Here is a 21,174-nt window from a genome sequence, read left to right on the forward strand (position 1 = left end):
ATTTCTCATTTTATCGGTGAGGAAAGTAATGTTCAATAAGCATAGTTCAAAAAGTTATAAAGCTGTAAAATTAACTCAAGTCCAATGTCCTCTCTGTGCTATAACGTTTGTTTAAAGCAAATGATAGAATGACAACTTTATCATCTACAAAAATCAATCTAGCTCTCACGTATTCAAACTTTGTAGTTAAGAATTTTTCAATCTAAAAAAAGTCTAAGCCAGGTACAGAGCCACATGCCTGTAGTCCTACCTATGAGAGAGGGGAAATTGTAGGACCAATTGAGCCCAAGAAGTCAGGATCAGCCCAGGCAACACTGTAACACATTAGCTCTTAAAAACATAAAAATTTTAAGTTTGAAATAGTATCATCTTTGCTAGTCCTCTGTTTTACAGCGACATTTTAAAACCCACTTAGTTCTGAATGATTCTCATCAAAAAAGCAAGTGTTCAAAACATTTTTAACTTATACTTTATCATCAAATATAAAATGTATTGGTATAAAATGGGGTGATGAAAGAGGTTCCAAATATGGTCACAGAACATACTGAACTCCCCTACAAAAGTATAAGTCAAACGATCACAAAGAAATGCAGTTGTCATTTTAGTAGCATGTCAAACAACTCCTTACGAGATAGTGAAGTCCATAAACAGTTCTATGTATTTATTACTTTTATTTCCATCTCCCAGTCTAAAGTTTTTCATATACTATAATAGGATTGCAATAAAAATTATGTAGAATGGATTAAGAGATCAACTATAAACCCATCAATTATAGACACTGTTTTGATCTCTTCAGACCCTTAAGGGTAAGAGTAGATTTGTGCCCCCCCCAAATAATGACCAGAGCCAACAGTAGTGACTCTATGGTTACACAAAAGAATCATCCTTTTTCCCACAAGGAGAAATGCATGCTAGATCTCTCTGGGTATGCCAATCTCAGTATGTACAATAGTTTTCCTTTTTGTAAAAACACAGGATGAGTAAAAAAGAAACCACAGAGACAGAGAGAGAAAGAGACAGAGATAGAAACAGAGACAGAGATAAACACAGGATGCCAGAGATTTAGCTCAACTATATGCTCGTGAAAATACAAAAGACATGTGCACAAGGTTGTTCAGTATAGCACTATTTGTAATAGAGGTGTGGAGGAGTGGGACCTGAAAGGCAAAAAGAATACAAGTATTAATAAGTTACTGCTGAATAAATTAGGGTACAATCATATGGTGGGAGTAATATGCAACTATGAAAAAGGAAGACACATACATACACACAGAGTAACCTCAGAATATATTTTAATTAAAAGCAGAAGACAAGGGCTGGGGATTTAGCTCAGTGGTTTTGCCACCTGCTGTGCAAGCTCAAGGACCCAAGTTCAATCCCCGGTACAAAAAAAAAAAAAAGAAAAAAAGCAGAAGACAGAGAAAAATGTGTAATTTTTACAGAAAAAAAGAGTGTAGGGTGGATAAAACAGTTACACATTTGCTATTTTAAAAATGGGAGTATAAATTTTAAAAATCTAACTGGTGGAAGAAAGGAACAGAGATGAACACAGATGAAAGTTAAGCTTTCAAGAGATTTTGTTTTCTAGATTTTTACTTTGGAAGTACATAAATACATTAATGTAAAAGTAAATTTTAAATTTTAAAATATTTAAAAATAATCTAATAAAGGTAAAATGAAACAAAGCATAATGGGTTATAATCATACAGAAAGGAATTATCTGATGTTGCTTTAAAACAGAGAAATTTGACTATTCATCCCAAATTGGATCTAATGGAGGATAAAAAGAGTTGCAAAAAGATATTAAATTATTTTCAGGTGGAGGAGGTGGTGCTGGGATTATTACTCCAATGTATGGCAAGTGTTGGGTAGAATAAGTAATTATAGTGTGATCACTGAGAAACGGAATTTTCAGTGTAAATGAAAGGTAATATAGATGTAAGATTGTTAGGGTTAAGTAAAAAATCCCTCTATATTAATTGGACATATCAATATGAATTTACGGTACATTTTGGGGGGAAAACAGATACAGTAAACCCTTGAAAAAAAATACCCACATATTTCCTAGCTCTGTTCACTAACAAGATCCAGAAACAATACTCTGTAGCAATTAGTACTTCTAGCATTCAGACTCAGTCTCTTAATACCATTTCCCACTAAAAGAATGTCTCCTTCAAGAAAAGAGGAAGAAATGTGTAAAATGAACCTGTAACACTCAAGCAATATTAAGGTTCACGCAAGACACTTTAAATAAACAAGAAAACTCTTACTTGGTTACCTGTGGAAAATGCTATGGAACTAATTAATTACAAATTTTGGTAAACAAAAAGAAGGAATCAATTATCTTGTCTTTTTATACAAATTTTATCTTACGGAACAAATAATTAACAAAGGAAAGTTTCTCTTTGTGGCAGTAGTCTACCTTATAAGTTACAAAGGAATAACAGTGAAGTATCAACATCTTATATAACCCTTAATGAATTAATGAAATTAATAGTCGTCACCAGTGGCCATTAATGTCACAAAAAGAAAAGATACCATATTCTTCCTTAGGAAAGCACCCAACACTACCTATGAAGTAATTTTGACTCCATCAAACATGTACTTAATCACCAATTATCTATTCACCAATTTATAGGAAATACAAAGGAACATGTTAACACCAGTATGGAAATCCAATCAGTGAAATCCAGACCACAAAATGACAAGTCAAATGAGCCAGTTTCTCTAATGACAAGTATATGAAGGGGAGAGAATCTAAAGATTAAAAGAAACATTAAAAGCACACCAGCTAATCATAATTTACAAACCTTAACTGGATGCCAAGTCAAACAAAAAAGTATTTTAAAAAACTGTAAAACACGTGGAATATAAACAGATATTTAATGATGCTAATGCAATATTACTTATCTGTGTGATAACAGTGTTATATTTTTAAAAAGAAAGGCCCTATCTTTTATATATAAGCAAACTTAACTCCTAGTAAATTTCAGTGCTGTGGTTAATAAAATAATGTTTTTAAATGTCTACCACTTAAATGACAATTACACAACTCCTAGCTACTCCGTTACGAGTTCTATCAAATAAACAAGATGGTACTAATATATTAGATGATATAAATTAAATAATACCTGTATATGCTTAAAGCTGCCAAAGTTTAAACTTCTGCTACAGATGCAATGACTATATCTATAAATGTCAATAAAACACTACATTTTAGCATGTTTATAACTACATAATTTTATGTGAGTTTATGTGATATGTTCCCATTTTTGGTCTGTGGCACAATAAAGATACTGGAAATTAAATATAAGTATATACGGTTAGCAAAATTAAAATCCATAATTACCTGTGAAAAGTTTGCCTCAATTTACCTGAGTATCTTTAATAAGATTAATACTTCACATCTTAGCACTACAAAAGAATCTGAGAAAATTTTATACTTATTTTGTAGTTCTTTCTCTGAGTATTAAATGCAAATAATACAGTTAAAATATAACCAATATTCTCTCTGGCTCATGATATATATTTCTAAAATGGGAAACTGTTCCAATTTTACATACCTTGACATAGATCACAGGGAGCGTCTGTTTGGCTCGACTATAGTGTCTGGCAACTCTGTACACAGTTTCTGGAACATAGTCCAGCACCAGATTAAGGTAGACCTCATCTTTCTGAAAGAGTTTATTCAGAAACAGAAACATCAGAAACTAGTCTTTAAATATTCAAGTTAGAGTAAATTTTCTATGCATCTACTTATTCAGATTTTTAAAGAAAACATTTCATTTTAATTACGCAACAATTACTTTAGAAAATAACCATAACAGTAAAAACAAGCATACCATAGATACCTTACTAATACTAATTTCATGTTAAAAACACAATCATTTCAATACTGTTAAAGATTCACAATTATATTTTAACTATTATTTTGGTTACCATGATTTCAGAGTATATATCTCCTATCATAAACACATTTCCTAGGCTGAGAATCAATGTCTTTATATCCTACCAGAAAAGGTAGCACAGCAATAAGGGCAGTATTGGGAGCTGAGAAACAGATTTCTAGCCTCAGCTCTGTGGTCAATTGGTATATATAAGTCACTCTCTTTAGGCTTCATTTTCTTCAACTATAGTATGAAAAACTGGACTAGAAATTCTTCAAAATATCTCCTATCTCCACAAAAAAGATTTTATGGTTACCAATAGTCTATAGTTGGTAGAACAACCACATGTATTCTATAATTAACTGAAACAAAAAGAGTAACTTATAAGGCAGTGATTTACCATACTCACAAGCTTTTTGAGGGTAATATGTTTAAATATCCATTATGAGCAAGCCTAACACCACCAACCCAATCAGGAGAGAGAAAGAAAGGAAATCTAACCAAGTAGGAAAGAATAGAGTACTCCCTTTACCCTGTTCCTGTGAATCAGCATCAGTTAGGAAGGCTGAAGAAAAAAACAATCACTACTGGCTCCACAGTGGGAAAAATTGCAGTGAAACAAACTTTTATACTCTTGTAATTTGAAACCATCTTATCTAGCAAAGTGAAGTGGAGAGTTTCAATTTTCAGTAATTTACTGAGCATTTCAGATATCTCCCTCCATTCCAGAGGAAGCAGATTGCTGATGAGAGACATCTGAATTATTAAAGAAGCTTTATTTTATTTATTTATCTATCTATCTATCTATCTATTTATTTATTTATTTATTTATTTATTTTGGAGTCAGGGTCTCACTAGGCAGTAATCATCACTCCTTTACAAACTCCACATTAAAGCTATTCACAAAGAAATTTCTTTTTTGGTACCGGGGATTGAACTTGGGACCTGGCGCTTGCGAGGCAGGTGGCAGCACCACTGAGCTAAATCCACAGTCCACAAGGAAATTTAACTGACAAACTTTTGATCTCATCTAAAAACTCAACAACAGCAGGAATTACTTCATCCCATCTCTGGAAAAACAAAGTATGGTGATAATCTTATCCCCGCCTGACTTCTGAGGTCAAGGAAACAGAATGGCTTGAGGCTGCAGCTTTAAAGAGAACCATGATACCATTCTAAAAACCTCAAGGGATGCGAAGCAGTGTATTGGAACCATAATGAAATACTTAACACAGCATCAGGGAGGCAAAATCCTCCTCTGAATTGGGTCAGGAAATTTTAGCTGGCAAAACCCTTCAAAACAAATTTCTTTCCTTTGATGGGTATACTGGACTGGCAAGACAAAGGAATGATATAATAGTAAAGGTGTACAGAATAGGGAAGACCTTTTTGCTTAGGAAGTTGGAGGATGAATGGAAAAGGGAGGGAAGCACTGAAAATACAAGTAAGGCTGGCTTTATCCCTATGTCATATCCTAAAACAAAATAAACACCAAAATTGTCAAAATTTTCTTGTTAATGACATGACAAAACCACTGATATGTTTTTTTTAAAAAAAGTACAGACTTCCTGGAAGTCAGTAAGAAAACACCAATATTCTAATAGAAAAACTAGAAAGGACCATGATTAGATGGTCATACAAATGGCCAATAAAAATGAAGATGTTCAACCTTACTCATAATTAAAGAAATTTAACAAAAACCACACAACAGGGCAGGGCCGAAGATTTAGCTCAGTGGTTCCACCGCCTGCCTTGCAAGCAAAAGGACCTGAGCTCGATTCCCAGTACCACAAAAACAAACAAAAAACCATACAACAAGCTACAATTTTTCACCTAACAAACAGGACAAGAAAATTCAATTTGTGAAAACGGTATTAGAAAAGGTTATTTCCCAATATGCACCACAACATGGTTCTAGTGAAAGCCTTATAGGAAGGCAACAGGTTAACATACTCAAAAGTGAACACATACAGACCAATCAACACCACTACAATGAATTAAATCTATGAAATGATTGTGCATATATATGCAAAAGATGAGTGCAGATATGTGAAGAGCAAGGAATTAATAATCTACATATTATGTCTTATAGTGCTAGAAAATAGAAGACATGCTATAAACAAAATAAATCAAAAGCTTGCATTATTGGGAATATATTATAGAAATATAGGAGCTGTCTTAAGAGCTACCAATGAGGCTGGGGATTTAGCTCAGTGATTCCGCCACCTGCCTCACAAGCACAAGGTCCTGAGTTCGATCCCCCGTACCAAAAAAAAAGAGCTACAAATGGCTGAAGAGAAGAATTTGATCAATAAGATTAATACACAAGAGTCTACACACTGATATAAATAAATGACTAAACTGATGGATAGAGAACTCTCTCATGCAAAATTTTAAAAATCCAAAATAATTTATGTGGCTATACTACTATTAGGGAAAAGGAGTTATAGGTGCATAACTTCCCCTTTCTAGATGTGGCCTGCACACAGTGACTTCCTTCCAAAGAATGAAGGCTGAAAAGAGGGAGAGGGAAAGCAAAGACCTGTTCCTTTTCCCCATCACCATACTCCTTACTATCACATACTCCTTACTAAGGAGGCTCTATTCAGGCACTCTAGACAGGTAAAACCAAGATCACCATAGCTTCCAATCTAGGGTTGCATGGAACCCAAAGAAGGACAGGTGGTTGGTGGTCTTTCTTATCTAGTCTCCAGATGCAGATCTCTATTTGGGCATAACCAAGAGAATTTTGTTTCCCTTCCTCCACCCAGATGCCACAAGTAAGACGGAGGCTCTAACTCCAGACATAGCAGGCTAAGACCCTAATAGTCTCAACTCCAATTAGCTTAACGGGCAAAGCTCCCATGACAGCAGAACTGAGCTGTGAAGATAAGGGATCACCATTGCCACTTCTCTAGTGCCTACTTAAATAGTGAAGTTACTCTTCTAGTAAAGTAGAACAGGGTGCTGTCCAAAGGGAAAAGGTACCACAAGCTCTACCTAAGGACACTAATGTTATTTACAATAGAATGGGGAAAACTTCATACTTATAAACATTTTTTAAAACAATGAAGATCTTTTGAAGAATAATCGAGAGGAGGTTGGTAGGTCTATTATCATCCAAGCAAAAAGACAAGGCCACCAAAAGCTTTACAGAAAGAATCAGGAAAGATCCAAATGGAGGCTATTTGGGATCTCAGTCATCTCTGGAGATAGGAAGGATGTGTACACCTGTTGGCTGTGTCTACTCAGGGAATCTGAACAGGATGTGTTATGAACTTGAAAGGATTGCCCTACTTACACACAGACACATCAACACATTAAAGAAGCATTACTGGCACACAGTCTTTGATCAAACACTGACTGACCAATAAGCTCTTTCACTCAAGAGCTACAGGAAGCCAAGCTTAAAAGTAAAATCACAATCATAGTTACACTTGATGTTAGTTAGCCAAAGGCCAACAAGCGATATAATCATATATAGAAGACTGGGAAACCATGAATGCCCAAGGCTGTGCCTTTTTGGGAGCAATGAGAGAGAAAATCTTAAGCTACTACTTCTTGGTTGAAAATGTGACAAATAAATGTGAGCTCCCTGAATTATATGATAGCAATATCCAAGCCATACACATACCCAATGGTAAGAGTAAAAATTTAACTAAGGAAGCTTAAGAACCTCTGACACCCCCTTTTGTCTCTCTTAAACAAAAGCTATCTTTTTCTCAATATTTTTTTCCTACTCTTAAAAAAGGAAAAAAAAAGAACCTTTGACAAATGGTATAAAAAGAATAAAAAATCTCAAATCAACACCTTCAACTTAACAGGGCATGGTGGCACATGCCTATAATCCCAGCTAGGGAAACTTAAGAACCTTTAAAAAACGGCATAAAAAGAAGAAAATACTCAAATCAACAATCTTAACTGGACTTGGTGGCACATGCCTGTAATTCCAGCTACTTAGGGGCAGGGAGGAAGAGAAAGAGGAAGAGGAAAAAGAGGAGGGAAAAAAAGGAGCAAACCCACAGCAAGCAAAAGGAAATAGTGAAGACTGTAACAGAAATAGATGAAATAGAGAAGTAAAAAAGAGCAATTGGAAAACAAAAGTAAATGAAATCAAAAGTAAGCTCACTAAGGGCCGGGTATTTAGCTCAGTGGTTCAGCCAACTGCTTCGCAAGTGCGAGTTTGATCCCTGGTACCAAAAAAAGTAAACTCACTAAGGAAAAAAAATCAACAATATTGACAAATCTGTAGTCACACTGATCAGGAGCAAAGTAAGGTGAGAGGGAAAGGAAGAGAGAAGACTCCAATGATCAAAACCAAGAATAAAGCGGGGACTTAACTGATCTTATAGAAATTTTAAGGAAAAGTAAGAATTAATTGTATGCCAACAAATAAGATATCTTAGATGAAATGGACAAATTACTAAATGGACAAAAGAAGAAATAGAAAATTTAAATAAACCTATCATAAGCAAAAAAACTGAATTAGTAATTTAAAACTTCCCTCACAATGCACCTAGGTATGTATAGAAGGTTTCACTGGAAATCTATCTGGCAACATACAAACATGATTTTATATCACAACCAAATAAAATTAATCACAGAAATGGCAAGGTAGCTTTAACAGTCAAAATCCAGCTTATGTAGTCCTTCCTTCCAGTTATCACTTTCCATGGTTATGGTCAAAAGCAGCTGAAAATGTTACATGAAAAATAACTTCTAAACTGAGTATCATTCTCAATCCTAAACTGTGTATCATAGGATGAAATCTCACTCAGGATATGAATTATTTCTTTGTCCAGAGTGTTTAAGCAATATACCACACCTGCCCACTAAGTAGTTGTCTTAGAGATCAAATCAGCTGTCCAAGTACAGTGGTACCACAGTTTATAAACTTAATTTGTTTTATGATTTGGGGGAAGATGGCTATATTTGTGTTTGTGTGGAAAGATGGCTGTGGTCATGTTTGTCACCTTATGTGGAGTTTGCGAATGGAAGCAAAGTTTTGTCAAATACTTTTGTTTGTGAACCAAATTGTTTGCAAATAGAAGTATTTGTGAACCGAGGTATTATTGTATTACAGTGCTTGTGTTCAAGGGCTATGTTACAATGCCTACATAAATTCACCTCATTTCATCTCATGTAAACAATGTATCACCTCAGGGAAATTGTACCATGTGCTATCATCACAAGAAGATGAGTACAAAAAGAGATCTTTTGGGGGTAAGAAGGGAGAGGAAGGCAGGATAGGAAAGAAAATCTACATAATTTTTTATTACAGTATATTTTCATAACTTAAATTTTATTTGTATTATTAATATCTTACTGTGCCTAATTTATAAATTAAACTTTCAATAGGTATATAAACAGGAAAAAGCACAGTGTTTGGTTTGGAACTATCTGTGGTCCTAGGCATCTACTGGGGATCTTGGAGCATGTTCCATGTAGATAAGGGAGAACTACAGTATATAAAATATACTAATACAGAATAAGGCACACACAAATAAAACATGATTATCTCAACAGATGGAGAAAAATGACTTGACAAGATCCAGCACCATTTCATCTTAAAAGGACTTCAACAAACTAGGAATACAAAGGAACTGTCTCAAATGATAAATGATAAATCTGTTAAACACTGGAGGCTAACATCATACTTAAAGATAAAATATTGTTTCTTCCCTAAAGCTAAGAACAAAACAAAGGAAGTATGTTTTAATCTCTTCTAATCAACATTGTTCTGCAGATTCTAGACAGAGTAGTGGCAAGAAAACGTCATAAAAGGCCTCCAAAACATTATGTATTGATAAAAGAATCAAGAAGATATAACAATTATGTACATATACACATCAAAGAACAGAGTTCTAAATGAAGCAAACACTGACAGAACTAAAGGGAAAAATAGTTTCTACAACAGTTGGAAACTTTAATACACATTCAATAATGGGTAATATGTCAAGACAGAAGACCAAAAAAGAAATAGAGAACTTGAACATTATACAGACCAAATGGATCATTAAAGATACATAAACTACACTCCATTCTAAAACAGCAAATATTTTCCTCTAAAGTGTACATGGGGCATAACCCTCAAAAGGCCATATGTTAAGAAAACGAAACTCAAAAAATTTTCTTTATTTTTATTAGTCCATGTTTGTAGGACATAATGATTATATTTATTGTGGGGAGCTGGTACATATATATGACACATTTTAATTCTAACTTTATCCCTTTCCCTCATCTCTCCATCTCTTGATCCCTCCCCTTCTTGTCTGCAAAAGATCTATCCTCCTCTTTCCTATTATCCATTTTTTATCTAGCTCTTTCATTTATTTATACTTTGGGCCTCTCATGTAAGAGAAAACATGCAATATTTAAGCTTATGTGTTTGATTTATTGAACATTACAGTCTCAAGGTGCATCCATTTTCCTACAAACAACACAAATTTAGCCTTTTTATGGCACAATAACACTCTACTATGTATCAATATATTTTCTTCATCTATTTGTCTGTTGATGGGCATTTAGGCTGTTTCAAAGATTTAGCTATCATGAGTTGTACTGCCATAAATGTGCATATGCATGTTATCATTATAACACATGTTTTTAACTCTTTGGGAAGATACCTAGAAAGGGGATTAGCTGGCTTGAATTTCTAATTTTAGCTTTTGTAAACTCTCCATAGTAATTTCCATAGTAGTTGTACTAGATTACATTCCTACCAACAATGGAGAGGGATGCCTTTTTCCCCAATGCCTCACCAGCATTTGTGGTTATTTGATTTCTTGATGATAGCCATTTCTTCTGCAGTAAGATAGAATCTCAGTGTTGTTTTAATTTGTATTTCTCTAATGGCCAGAGATGATGAACATTTTTTCATGTATTTATTGGCCATTTGTAATACTTCATCTGAAAGGGTCTATTCATTTCAGTTGCCCATTTTTTAACTGAGTCTTTTATTTGGGGAGGTCTAATTTTTTGAGTACTTTATATATACTAGATATTAGTCCTCTGTCCAAGGAATAGATGGCAAATCTTTTTCCCATTCTGTATGTTGTCTCTTACTCTGTTGTTTCCTTTGCTGTGCAGAACCTTTTAAAATGACATAATCCCATTGTTGATTCTTGATATTATTTCTTGTGTAATTCGGTTCTGTTCAGAAAGCCCTTGACTATGCATATGTCTTACCGATTTTAACATCCATCAGATTAACTTTGTTTTAATATTTAGATCTCTGAATCTTTTTAATTTTATTTAAGTGCATGGTGAGAGATACAGGTCTAGATTCAATTTCTGGCATGTAGATAAGTTTCTCAGCACCATTTATTAAAGAGGCTATCTTTCCTCCAGTATGTTTTTGGCCCCTTTGTAAAACAAAAAAAAAAAGATCAGATAGCTGAATACACCTGGGCTTTTCTCTGCATCCACTATTCCGTCTCACTGATTCACACGTTTGTTTTGTCCAGGTACCATGCTGTTTTCTATCACTGTGGCTTTTTAACATAAACTTGACATCCAGGATTGTGTTGCCTCTTGTTTTCCTCTTGCTGCTCAGGATTGCTTTTGCTATTCTGGGACTCTTCTGGTTTCATATGAAGTTTAGGACTGTTTTCTCTAGTTCTGTGGGGAATGCTGGTGGTATGCATTAAACCTATATATCAGTTTTGGAAGTATGAGCATTTTGAAAATACTGTTTCTGCCTATCCAGGAGCAAATGTTATCTTTCTAATTTTCTGCTGTCCTATTTGACATCTCCTTTTTTAGAGTAATGTAGAAGAGTGCTACTCCTAAGTATTTAATTTTTCGTGATGCTATTGTGAATGGTATTTTTTTTCTCAATTCATTATTGGTATACAGAAACGCTATTGATTTTTTTGTGTCCTGCTATATTGCTAAATTTAGTTATTAATTCTTTTGAGTCTTTTGTTGGGATTTTTTTTGTCTTTTATAGAGAGGTTTATGTCTATCTCTTTTCTTTCTTTCTCTTGCCTGATTGCTCTAGCTAATGTTTTATAATGTACCATACTGAACAAGAATGGTGATAGTGGACAGCCTTGTCTTGTTTCTGATTTTAGATTTCCCCCATTAAATATGATGTTTGCAGGGGGTTTGCCATAAATGGCTTTTATCAAATTGAGATAAGGTCTTTCTATATCTATTTTCTTTATGGTTTTTATCATGAATGGATGTTTTGTTAAATTTAGGAAGTCTGAAATCATAGGAAGTTATGTTCTCTGGCCTAGATGTCCTAAAGTCTCCTTTGATCATAGGCAGAACCTTTGGAAAGTGACTGGATTATACGAGCATTATAGCTGACTTTCGCTGTTACAAGGTAGGCCCTGGTGGGAAGAGGGAGACCACTGTAAGCGTGACTGGGAAGGTTATATATCTCCCTTTCCGGCCTCACTCTTGGCTTTCTACTTTCTGTCTGCCATGAGGTAAGCAGCTATTCCTCCACTGTGCCACTGTGCCATACCATCCTTCCCTGGAGCCAAAATAATCCTCCCTCCTTTTAGTTGAAGGTGTCAGATATTGTGGCTCAGCAGACCAAGAAAGTGATGAAGACAGACCACAATAAAAATTAGCAATCAGCAACATAAGGAAGACAGAGAGAATTCATAAATGTATGGAAATTAATTCACTCTAGACAACAAGTCATAGATCAAATTAAATTCACTCTTAATAAAAATTAGAAAATATCTGAATGAATGAAAACAAAAATAGAGCATACTAAAACTTATAGGATGCAACAAAGGCAGTGATCAAAAGAAATTTTATAGTTGTAAAGGCCTACATTAAGAAAGAACATCTTGGGCCAGGGATTTAGCTCAGTGGTCCCGGCACCTGCCTCGCAAGTGCAAGGTCCCAAGTTCGATCCCCGGTATCAAAAAAAAAGAAAGAACATCTTGCTGAAGATACAGCTCAGAGGTAGAATGCTTGCCTAAGTATGTGCTAGTCTCTATGTTTGATCCCTAGGATGCCAACAGAGGAAAAAAGATTCAAGGAAAATGACTACCAATCAATAACAAAGTTTTATATATGATCTAGAAAAGGAAGAGAATAAACTTAAAAAGCTAGCAGTTAGATGGAAATAATAAAAATATTTAAGCAGAGGTAAATAAAATATAGAGAATCAACAAAACCAGAAGTTGATTTTAATTTCAATTAATAATGACACACTTTTAGATTGACAAATTAGAAAAGACAACTAAATCAGCAGAAATGAAAGTGAAGACCTTACTACTTTGTGTTTTATAAAAATAAGGAGCATAAAAGCATTCTACAAACAACTACACTAACAAGTTGTATAACCTACATAAAATGGACAGATTTCTATACTAAAGTGACTCAAGATGGAATAGAACAATCAATAATCAAAACATTCCAACAAAGCAAAGTTCAGGACCTGATGGCCCCAGTGGTAAATTTTACCTAACGCTTACAAAAGAGGTTAACAACAATTTAAAACTCTTCTCTAAAATAGAGGATGAGGCCAGGCCTTACACGCCTGTAATGCTAGCTGTTCAGGGAGCTAACATGGGAGGAATGCTTCGACCCAAGAGTTTGACATGTGCCTGGGCAACATAGAGACGGTCCATCTCAAAAAACAAAGGAGAGAATGAGGAGAAGGGGTTAAGGGTTACTTCTTAGTCAAAGAGACTAGTATTACCATGATAACAAACCAGATGAAGATGCTATAAGAAAATAAAATTACAAATCAACATGCTTTATAAATATACATGTAAAAACAAAATCTAATAGCATGGTAAAAAGATAATGTACCAAAATCAAGTGGGACTTATGTTAGGAATTCAAGGGGGGTGCAACAGAAGAAAATCAATATAACATTTCACCATTAATAAAATGAAGTAAACCAGGATGGTGGTTCATGCTTGTAACCTGAGCACATCGTGGAGCTAAGACAGGAGGATTGAAAGTTAAAGTCCTGCATAGGCAATTTAGCAAGAGCCTGTCTCCAAATAAAAAATACAAGAGGCTGAAATTTATATAGTCCAATGGAAGACTATCTGTGAATTTGATTCCAAGTATGACTATACATAAAATGAAGGACATAAAACCATTTGATCATTTCAATTGTCACATGAATTGTACTGGGCAAAGTCTAGTTCCACTTTTATAATAAAAATTAAAAAGTTCTCAAAATAGTGCTGGTAGTTGGATAACACAGTGAATCTAATGTTCCTGGACTGCATATTTAAAAATTACTAAAATGGCAAATTGTTACATATATTTTACCAGATTAAAAAAAAAATCACATTGCAAAAGAAGAAATAAAATCATTTCTATTTGTAGATGAAATGTTATATATAGAAAACTGAAATGGAACCAACAACAAAAATGGTAGAATTCTTTTACAGGGATCCACCAGATCAACCTTGTAAACAACTCATAACTGCTAAATGACTTCTATGATGGATTCTGAAGTTCCCTGGGACTTCTCCTTATCCTCCCTGTAGAAGGCTATTACTAGCTATTCCTGGTGGAAACATCTGTTGGCTATACTCATAATATTTTTGATCTTATTGTTTGGCCCATGTATACTTAACTGTCTTTCTGGCCTTGTCTCCTCCAGACTCAAAGCTATAAGCCTACCCATGATGGAAATGTGTGATGCCTACCGAGGACCTTTAGATAGACCTTCTGAAGGGTATCCCTGACTGCCAACCACAACTATAACCCCCTTCAACCTGAAGTAGCTAGAGTGGTCATTGCCCCTTGCCCCCTCAAAGCAGTTCAGGATACTTCTTCAGAGGGGGGAATATTATAGATAGATGAGCTAGGTAGAAAAATTATAGGCAGTCAGATAGGGATAAGTCCTCAAGAAGGCCAGGACAAAGGTGAAACAAACCACAGCACCACATCAATTAGACTTCCTGGCTGTAGGCACAGAAAGGGACAGACCAACCTAAGCCAAGGGGATTTGCTGGAAAGTGATTGGGGACTCTTGGTATTATAGACAGCTAAGTTAGTTATAAATATTACAGCCTGTTATACAGGGCTGGGCCTTCAGCCTGGAGAACAATTGTGGCTCAAGGCACATTCACTGAAGGCCAGAATTGCAAAAGGAGAGAAACTACACAGCCTTGTGGTTCCCCTCCTGGGGATAAATAGCAGTATCAATCACCTGGGTGGGGGAGGTCAAGGTCTTAACCCAACCTCTCCAGGAAATATCCCAGACCCCCACCCTTACTGAAAATCCTTGTACCTACGCTCCCTATGTGACTCGCTTCCCAACTGGACCACCATTACCTAAGTGACTATATTTGTAACCTTACTGGATGTTCACGGTTGTGGCCCACATTGTACCCACGTGGCTTTCACCCTATAAAACTTCTCTGTAAAGTGGGGTCTTTGGCTACCCACTCGGGACCCCTCCTGCCCTTCAGGAGCTTTCCTATCAATAAATATCTTCCTACTTAAAAAAAAATAAAGAAAGAAAATTGTAAAAAATTAGTAGATCTATTAAGTAAGTTTCACAGGATATACAATCAATATATAAATATTATACTTCGACCTGAGTTTGATCCCCGGTACCAAAATACAAAACAAAACCAAAAAAAAAAAAAAAACTCTACTTTGATACAGTAGCAATGAACATCCCCAAAATAAAAGAACATAATTCTCTTTATAATAACATAATTATCTGGCAGAAATAGTTTATCTATAATAAATCTTAACTTCCAAAAAACACGTTAGTATCTGTGCTAAGCCCTACTCTAGCTGTCAGATTTCTGAAAACACCTTGAAGACTTTAATAAGTAAGTCATCTTGACAATTAATTTTAAATACTTATGAGTCAGGCACTGGGCTAAGTACTGAAAAACAAAATTGTGTAAGATCTAACCATACTACTAAGAATTTCACAACCTAAAATAGTAAAAGAGACCTAGTTAAAAAATATAGAGCTAGACTGCCTGGGCTCACATTTAAGGAGTACTACTTACTATATGGAAGAAAAAAAACTGAAGTGTATCTGGTTAAGTATTTACATAGCTATAATCACATTTCTGTGCCTCTTAGATAAATGGGTCAATTTTCCTTTATCTTTTGAATCAAGGGTCTCTTTCAAAATCTTAAGATAGAAGCTAGCTCCCTCCAGAAAATGCACAACCTTCACTTGAGGAAGGTCACAGACCTCCTGCAGACCAGAAGTTTAAGATATTGGCATATATCATCCTACGGCAACTCATTTAACTTCTCTCTGCCACCTCTCCACATGACACTGTGAAGATTAAATGCATAAATGTTTAGATTAATGCCTAGTATAGGGTGAGTATCGTAAGTTTTAGCTATCATCATTATTATAACATTACTATAATTATTAATATTACTAAAATAATCTCTGCTTGTTCAACCACCATTGCTAAGATAATGTTATTTTATCACTGGATGTTTGCAATATACAGTAGTTATACTTGTTTTAGGGAACCAGTACATGTGTGAGTGAAAATATATATGTATATATATATATATATATATAAAAATATATATATAGCATCTTGACCATTTTGATCCCTTTCCCTCTTCACCCTCTCCTTTCCTAATCCTCTTCTCCATCTCTAAAAAGTCTCTTTTTGCTAATATATATTTTTTAATGTTATGATTCTAGTGTATTGCTTCTGGAGAAATCCATATTCTATGCTAAATAGTATAGCATATTACAGACTCTGGAGCAGACTGCCTAGGGTTGACTTTCAATCTTGCTATTTAGTGCTGTCTCAGTTTCTTCTTCCATTAAATGGTGATAATAACTATGCCTATTTTTTACATGGGATACAATGAAGTTTAAATGAGTTATGAAGTACTAACAAAGGGCTCAGGACAGTACTAATGTACAGCAAGTATGGTATATGTTTGCTATTATTAAACACAGTAATTTGTATAACTATAAATTAATGTTTACTAAGTGTTATTTCATTGATTTTTTTTTTTTTTTACCCAGCAAACTACCTGCTGCTGTCTTTAATCTTATCTGTTTGGCATGTCTTTGCTTTTCCTGTCCCTTTCTAAATAAGATTACGGAGTAATCTGTTATGTTGTTCACAGCATGCTTATAATGGAATTTTGCATCTTTATGGCTTTTTGTTAAGTATTAGATATCACATCGCCCCAGAAAAAAAAGTGAAGATAAGAATTAATTCTTCCACGAGCCACTGAATTATATATACTTGTAAATTTATTTGTAAAGCTTCCTTACATAATCCCTAAACCAGTGACGGTGAACCTTGTAGAACTTTTAATGATAAATAGTTCACTGCAGCATACATGCCACAGGTTTGTCCCCACTGACCTGAACATTTTCTGTTGATTGCTTATTTTAATTTACATTTCCTATATGCCAGGTACTATTTTACTGCTTTACAAATATTAACTCCTTTAACCTTTATGAAGCTAAAAGGAGGAATACTAGACCTTTGAATGCCAGATACCTGATGGCTTCCCCATCTGATTTTGGTTTGTTGGGAAGCCCCTGTCATAGTCCTTACCCCTGATTTAATCTGCCTTGGTGGTCACAGCTGACAGACTTTGACATGATTACCTCAAAGGATGATTTTCTCATTGCTGCTCACAGGTTCCTATTTAGCTTAAGCATTCTTATAGATACAGAGAAGTCACTGACAGAGGTTAAGAAGAAGGGACAGTGAACCCTGTCTAGAAAAAGAAATAAGCTTTCTGGTATCTTATATATCTCAGAACTTATGCATTATAAATTTTCCAAAGTAAGTAACAGACATCTTTTAGTTTTGGACAGCTCCATTAAAAATTAAATAGAACAGAACAAAAGAGAGGGAAAGCAGCAGGATATATTGCTGAAAATAATGATCTTTGTCAAAAAAGGGGAAAGTTTTGAACCACAGCAGGAGGGAGAGAAAGGGGATCAGAAAGAAAAAACTATAGTATGTATACGTAACCACTCCCCAAGATGACTGTAAACTACATGAACTGCAAACATATACTAATAAAATAATAAAAATTTTTTTAAAAAGGAAAGTATTCTGAAAATATATAGAAATACACAAGTTGAAGATTTCCTACCCATAATCTTCCACCAACCAAAAAGATCATTTCTTCTTGTCTCACTTTTGATATACACTTCTGAATTGTTCTGGCAGGACTAATCTATCATTCAAGAAACCATGTAGAAAACTGATTTTAACCCTAGGAGATGGGTTCAGCTAGAGTTTAGAGCTGACTCTCCAGGACTAGATTTCCACTTGGATCTAAATGCCTATGAAATTCTTACAAATCCTTAAAGATGATTTATTTGTGAATGTAGCCATCCTATATTTGGTAAGCACTTTTCTAGCAGAAGCACTATGTATATTTATATAATATATGCTTGTTTTGGGAAATGAAATATTATTAGTTTGAGATGGGCTGTGAGGCATGCAAGTAGAGATAATCAACAGACAGATACTTGTATGATTTCATGTAAGGTGAGCCTCTAAGTACAGAGATATTGACAAGGTGGGGAAGAGAGGGTGTGTAGCCATGTGGAGTTTCGAGAGGGAGAAAACTAGGTGTTATTTCAGGCTGGGACCATGAAAGATCAATAATTTGACAGTATGGCCTTCTGTTCCTAGAATTTGCTGGGGTCTTAAGAGCAGACATTTGAGAGGAAACCAGGAAACCAGCGCCTTTGAGATCTAGGTTTTGTCTAGGGTGAGGCAGTAAAAAGAACTCTCCATGGAGAGACTGGAGTCATCAGAAAGTTTCTTTGGGTTACAGAGAACACAGGGGAGAGCTTTGGGGAGGAGATCAGTGATAAGAACATGAGCCTAAACCAGGCTGTGAGGAGACAGTGAGGGGATAACTTGAGGTCACTATGAAGATGAGAAAGAACAGGAATTGTGTTTCAAGATTACGGAGATGAAGAGCTTGGTTAGGTTTCTGAACAGATGACCTCAAATGTGTGTGGGAATTTTTAAAAATCCTCTTTTCTCAACAGTCTTCTCTGATTCTTTCTCTGTTATTTTCCACTAGTCTTTCTCCAGCCCTTCACTCTCCTTTCTCTTCAGTTCCTGTCCTCTTTTTTGGGTTTCTGCTCCTTTCACTCTAGGCTCTGGGTTTCTATATTTCTGCCTTTGGGGTTTTATCTTTCTTATGATCTATGTCATCCCTCTCTTCAGATTTCTTTTCCTTCTACAAATCTGTCTCTTCTCTCTTTTTCTCTTCTGTCTGTTCTCTCTTCCTTTTCTCTCTTGGTTATTTCCACTCTCTGAGTCTCTGTACCTCTTTTTGTTTTGTCTACTTCTCTTTTTTTGGATCTCTGATTCCCTCTAAATCTTTGCAAATTATCATCTGGCTTGAATCTTCTTCATTCTTTATTGGTGATGCTTTCTCTCTGGGTCTTTATTACTCCTTTTTTGGAAAACTTAAAACAAAAATTTCTTCAATGTTACTATATTGGCCTTTGATTTCATTTCTACGTATCTTATCCATATGTCCATGTTTGAATATGTATATACATAACATAACATTATTAAACTTTCCCTGTTGCCTCAAAATATGTAGTTAGGTAATATTCTGTTTTACTCCACAATACCCTTACCCGTTCCTATATTGTTATTTTTAATTTTAGAATTGTAGCTAACTACCATCATTATGACTTTTATTTGTAAGCACTTTTCAGCTCTAGGTGGAGGTAGAGTAGGATTTCTATAATATTAGGCAAATATTTTCATTAATCACAGATTGGCTGAATAGTATGTTTGTTTTGGTGACCTTTTTACTGTACCTGTTAAAGACTATCTTTAGAGATTAGGGATTATCAGGTTTAAGCTTGTAACTGGGGAAAAGGATAGCCAATTTAACTAGAAGGACAAATTAAGCTAGGATACAGACTGGAGTTGTGAGCTACTGTAATTAGTCTAACTGGAACATATTGTAGGTGGTATATTCTAGATTAGTCAATAAATTTTAGTACCTCTGACTTAGTTCAGAGTAAGTAGTACTTTTCCTCTATAACTCACTTATCTGTCTGCCTCTTCACTATTCTTTCCTCTGCAAAAATGGGTTGAGGGTTTTGAATATCTGGATTTAGAATTTTGTGAATTTCAGGTATTCTGTAGAGTAGTAATTTTTCCATATTTTGGTATTTGGCAGAGATGAGGTGTGAGATCAGCAGACTTTCCTAAGTTGTAGCCAACTCTGTAGATCCCTAGAATTCTAAAGGACACAGTATTTTTTTTAAAAAATGTTATGTTTATTGGTTTCTTTTATTTGAATCAATTAATGGTTTAAGAAAAATTTTTGTAAGTAACCTTTTATGTAAAAATATTTTGTGATTCATTACAGATTGCTTGGTTAATACAGGCTCTCTCTTCCACCTGTGTAAGAAATTTTAAATAGGATGGCAGGAGACTTCCAGGCCACCATACCTCGCCCCTCAGTGCACAGAAGGTGGGCTGCTCCCAGTGCCCAGGAGGAGGCTTCTGGGCTGCCGAACCACCCACCTCGGCACAGAGGAGGTGAGCCGCGTGGGAGCCAGCAACACTACCACCACCAGCCCCCTCCTCCTGTCAAAAGTGAGAAGACACTTAAACAAGTCTCAAAAAAAGACTTCCAGATCACCTACAGCAACCCCAAAGGGAAATGAGGTTGAACAATCTCATACTCAACCACCTGGACTCCCTGAACTGGCAACTAAAGAGGATCTGGAAAAAATGAAATCAGAAATAATTTCTCAGATAACAGCAGAGATTGTGCCCATAGTGAAAGATGTGATTAATAAATCTAGAGAAGACACAGATAAAAAAATAGAGGAACTGGGGAACATGATAGAACTGCAACATAGGAAACAAATGGAATCCATGAAACAGATGCAAACAGATTTCCAGGAGATTAAAAACTCCACTGAAGGGCCGGGGATTTAGCTCAGTGGTTTCGCTGCCTGCTGTGCAAGCGGCAAGGACCCAAGTTCGATCCCCGGTACCAAAAAACCAAAAAACTCCACTGAAAGTCTATGCAGCAGAATGAGCCAATGTGAGGACAGAATTTCAGATATAGAAGATAAGATTGCAATTAGTGACCAGGAAAAGAAAAATTGCTTTAAAATAGCAAGGGACCAAGAGAAATCAATCCAGCAGCTGCTAGACGATACAAAGAAGAATAACATAAGCCTGATCAGAGTTAATGAAGAAACAGGAGACAGTACAGATGACAAAAAAACTGTTCACAGAAGTGATGGCAGAAAACTTCCCAAACAGGGAAAGAGCTTGACTTACAGATAAGTGAGGCATAGAGTACTCCAAATAGCCTTGAT

At 35.3% G+C, this 21,174-nt stretch overlaps 1 protein-coding gene across 5 annotated transcripts in view; it reads right to left on the reverse strand.

The window, feature by feature from the left end:
* Gsk3b (glycogen synthase kinase 3 beta) overlaps positions 1–21,174 on the reverse strand; it is a 189,254-nt gene that overhangs the window by 73,472 nt on the left and 94,608 nt on the right. For all 5 annotated transcript variants that reach the window (XM_004835656.4, XM_004835655.4, XM_087209012.1 and 2 more), the window contains one exon: positions 3,564–3,674. In XM_004835656.4, coding sequence (XP_004835713.1) covers positions 3,564–3,674 — 111 coding nt within the window. The remainder of the gene's footprint in view (positions 1–3,563; positions 3,675–21,174) is intronic.

The sequence above is a fragment of the Heterocephalus glaber genome, unplaced genomic scaffold, assembly GCF_053883595.1.
Source record: "Heterocephalus glaber isolate CG9 unplaced genomic scaffold, H.glaber_assembly_v1.0 deba00000122, whole genome shotgun sequence".
Taxonomy (NCBI): domain Eukaryota; kingdom Metazoa; phylum Chordata; class Mammalia; order Rodentia; family Bathyergidae; genus Heterocephalus; species Heterocephalus glaber.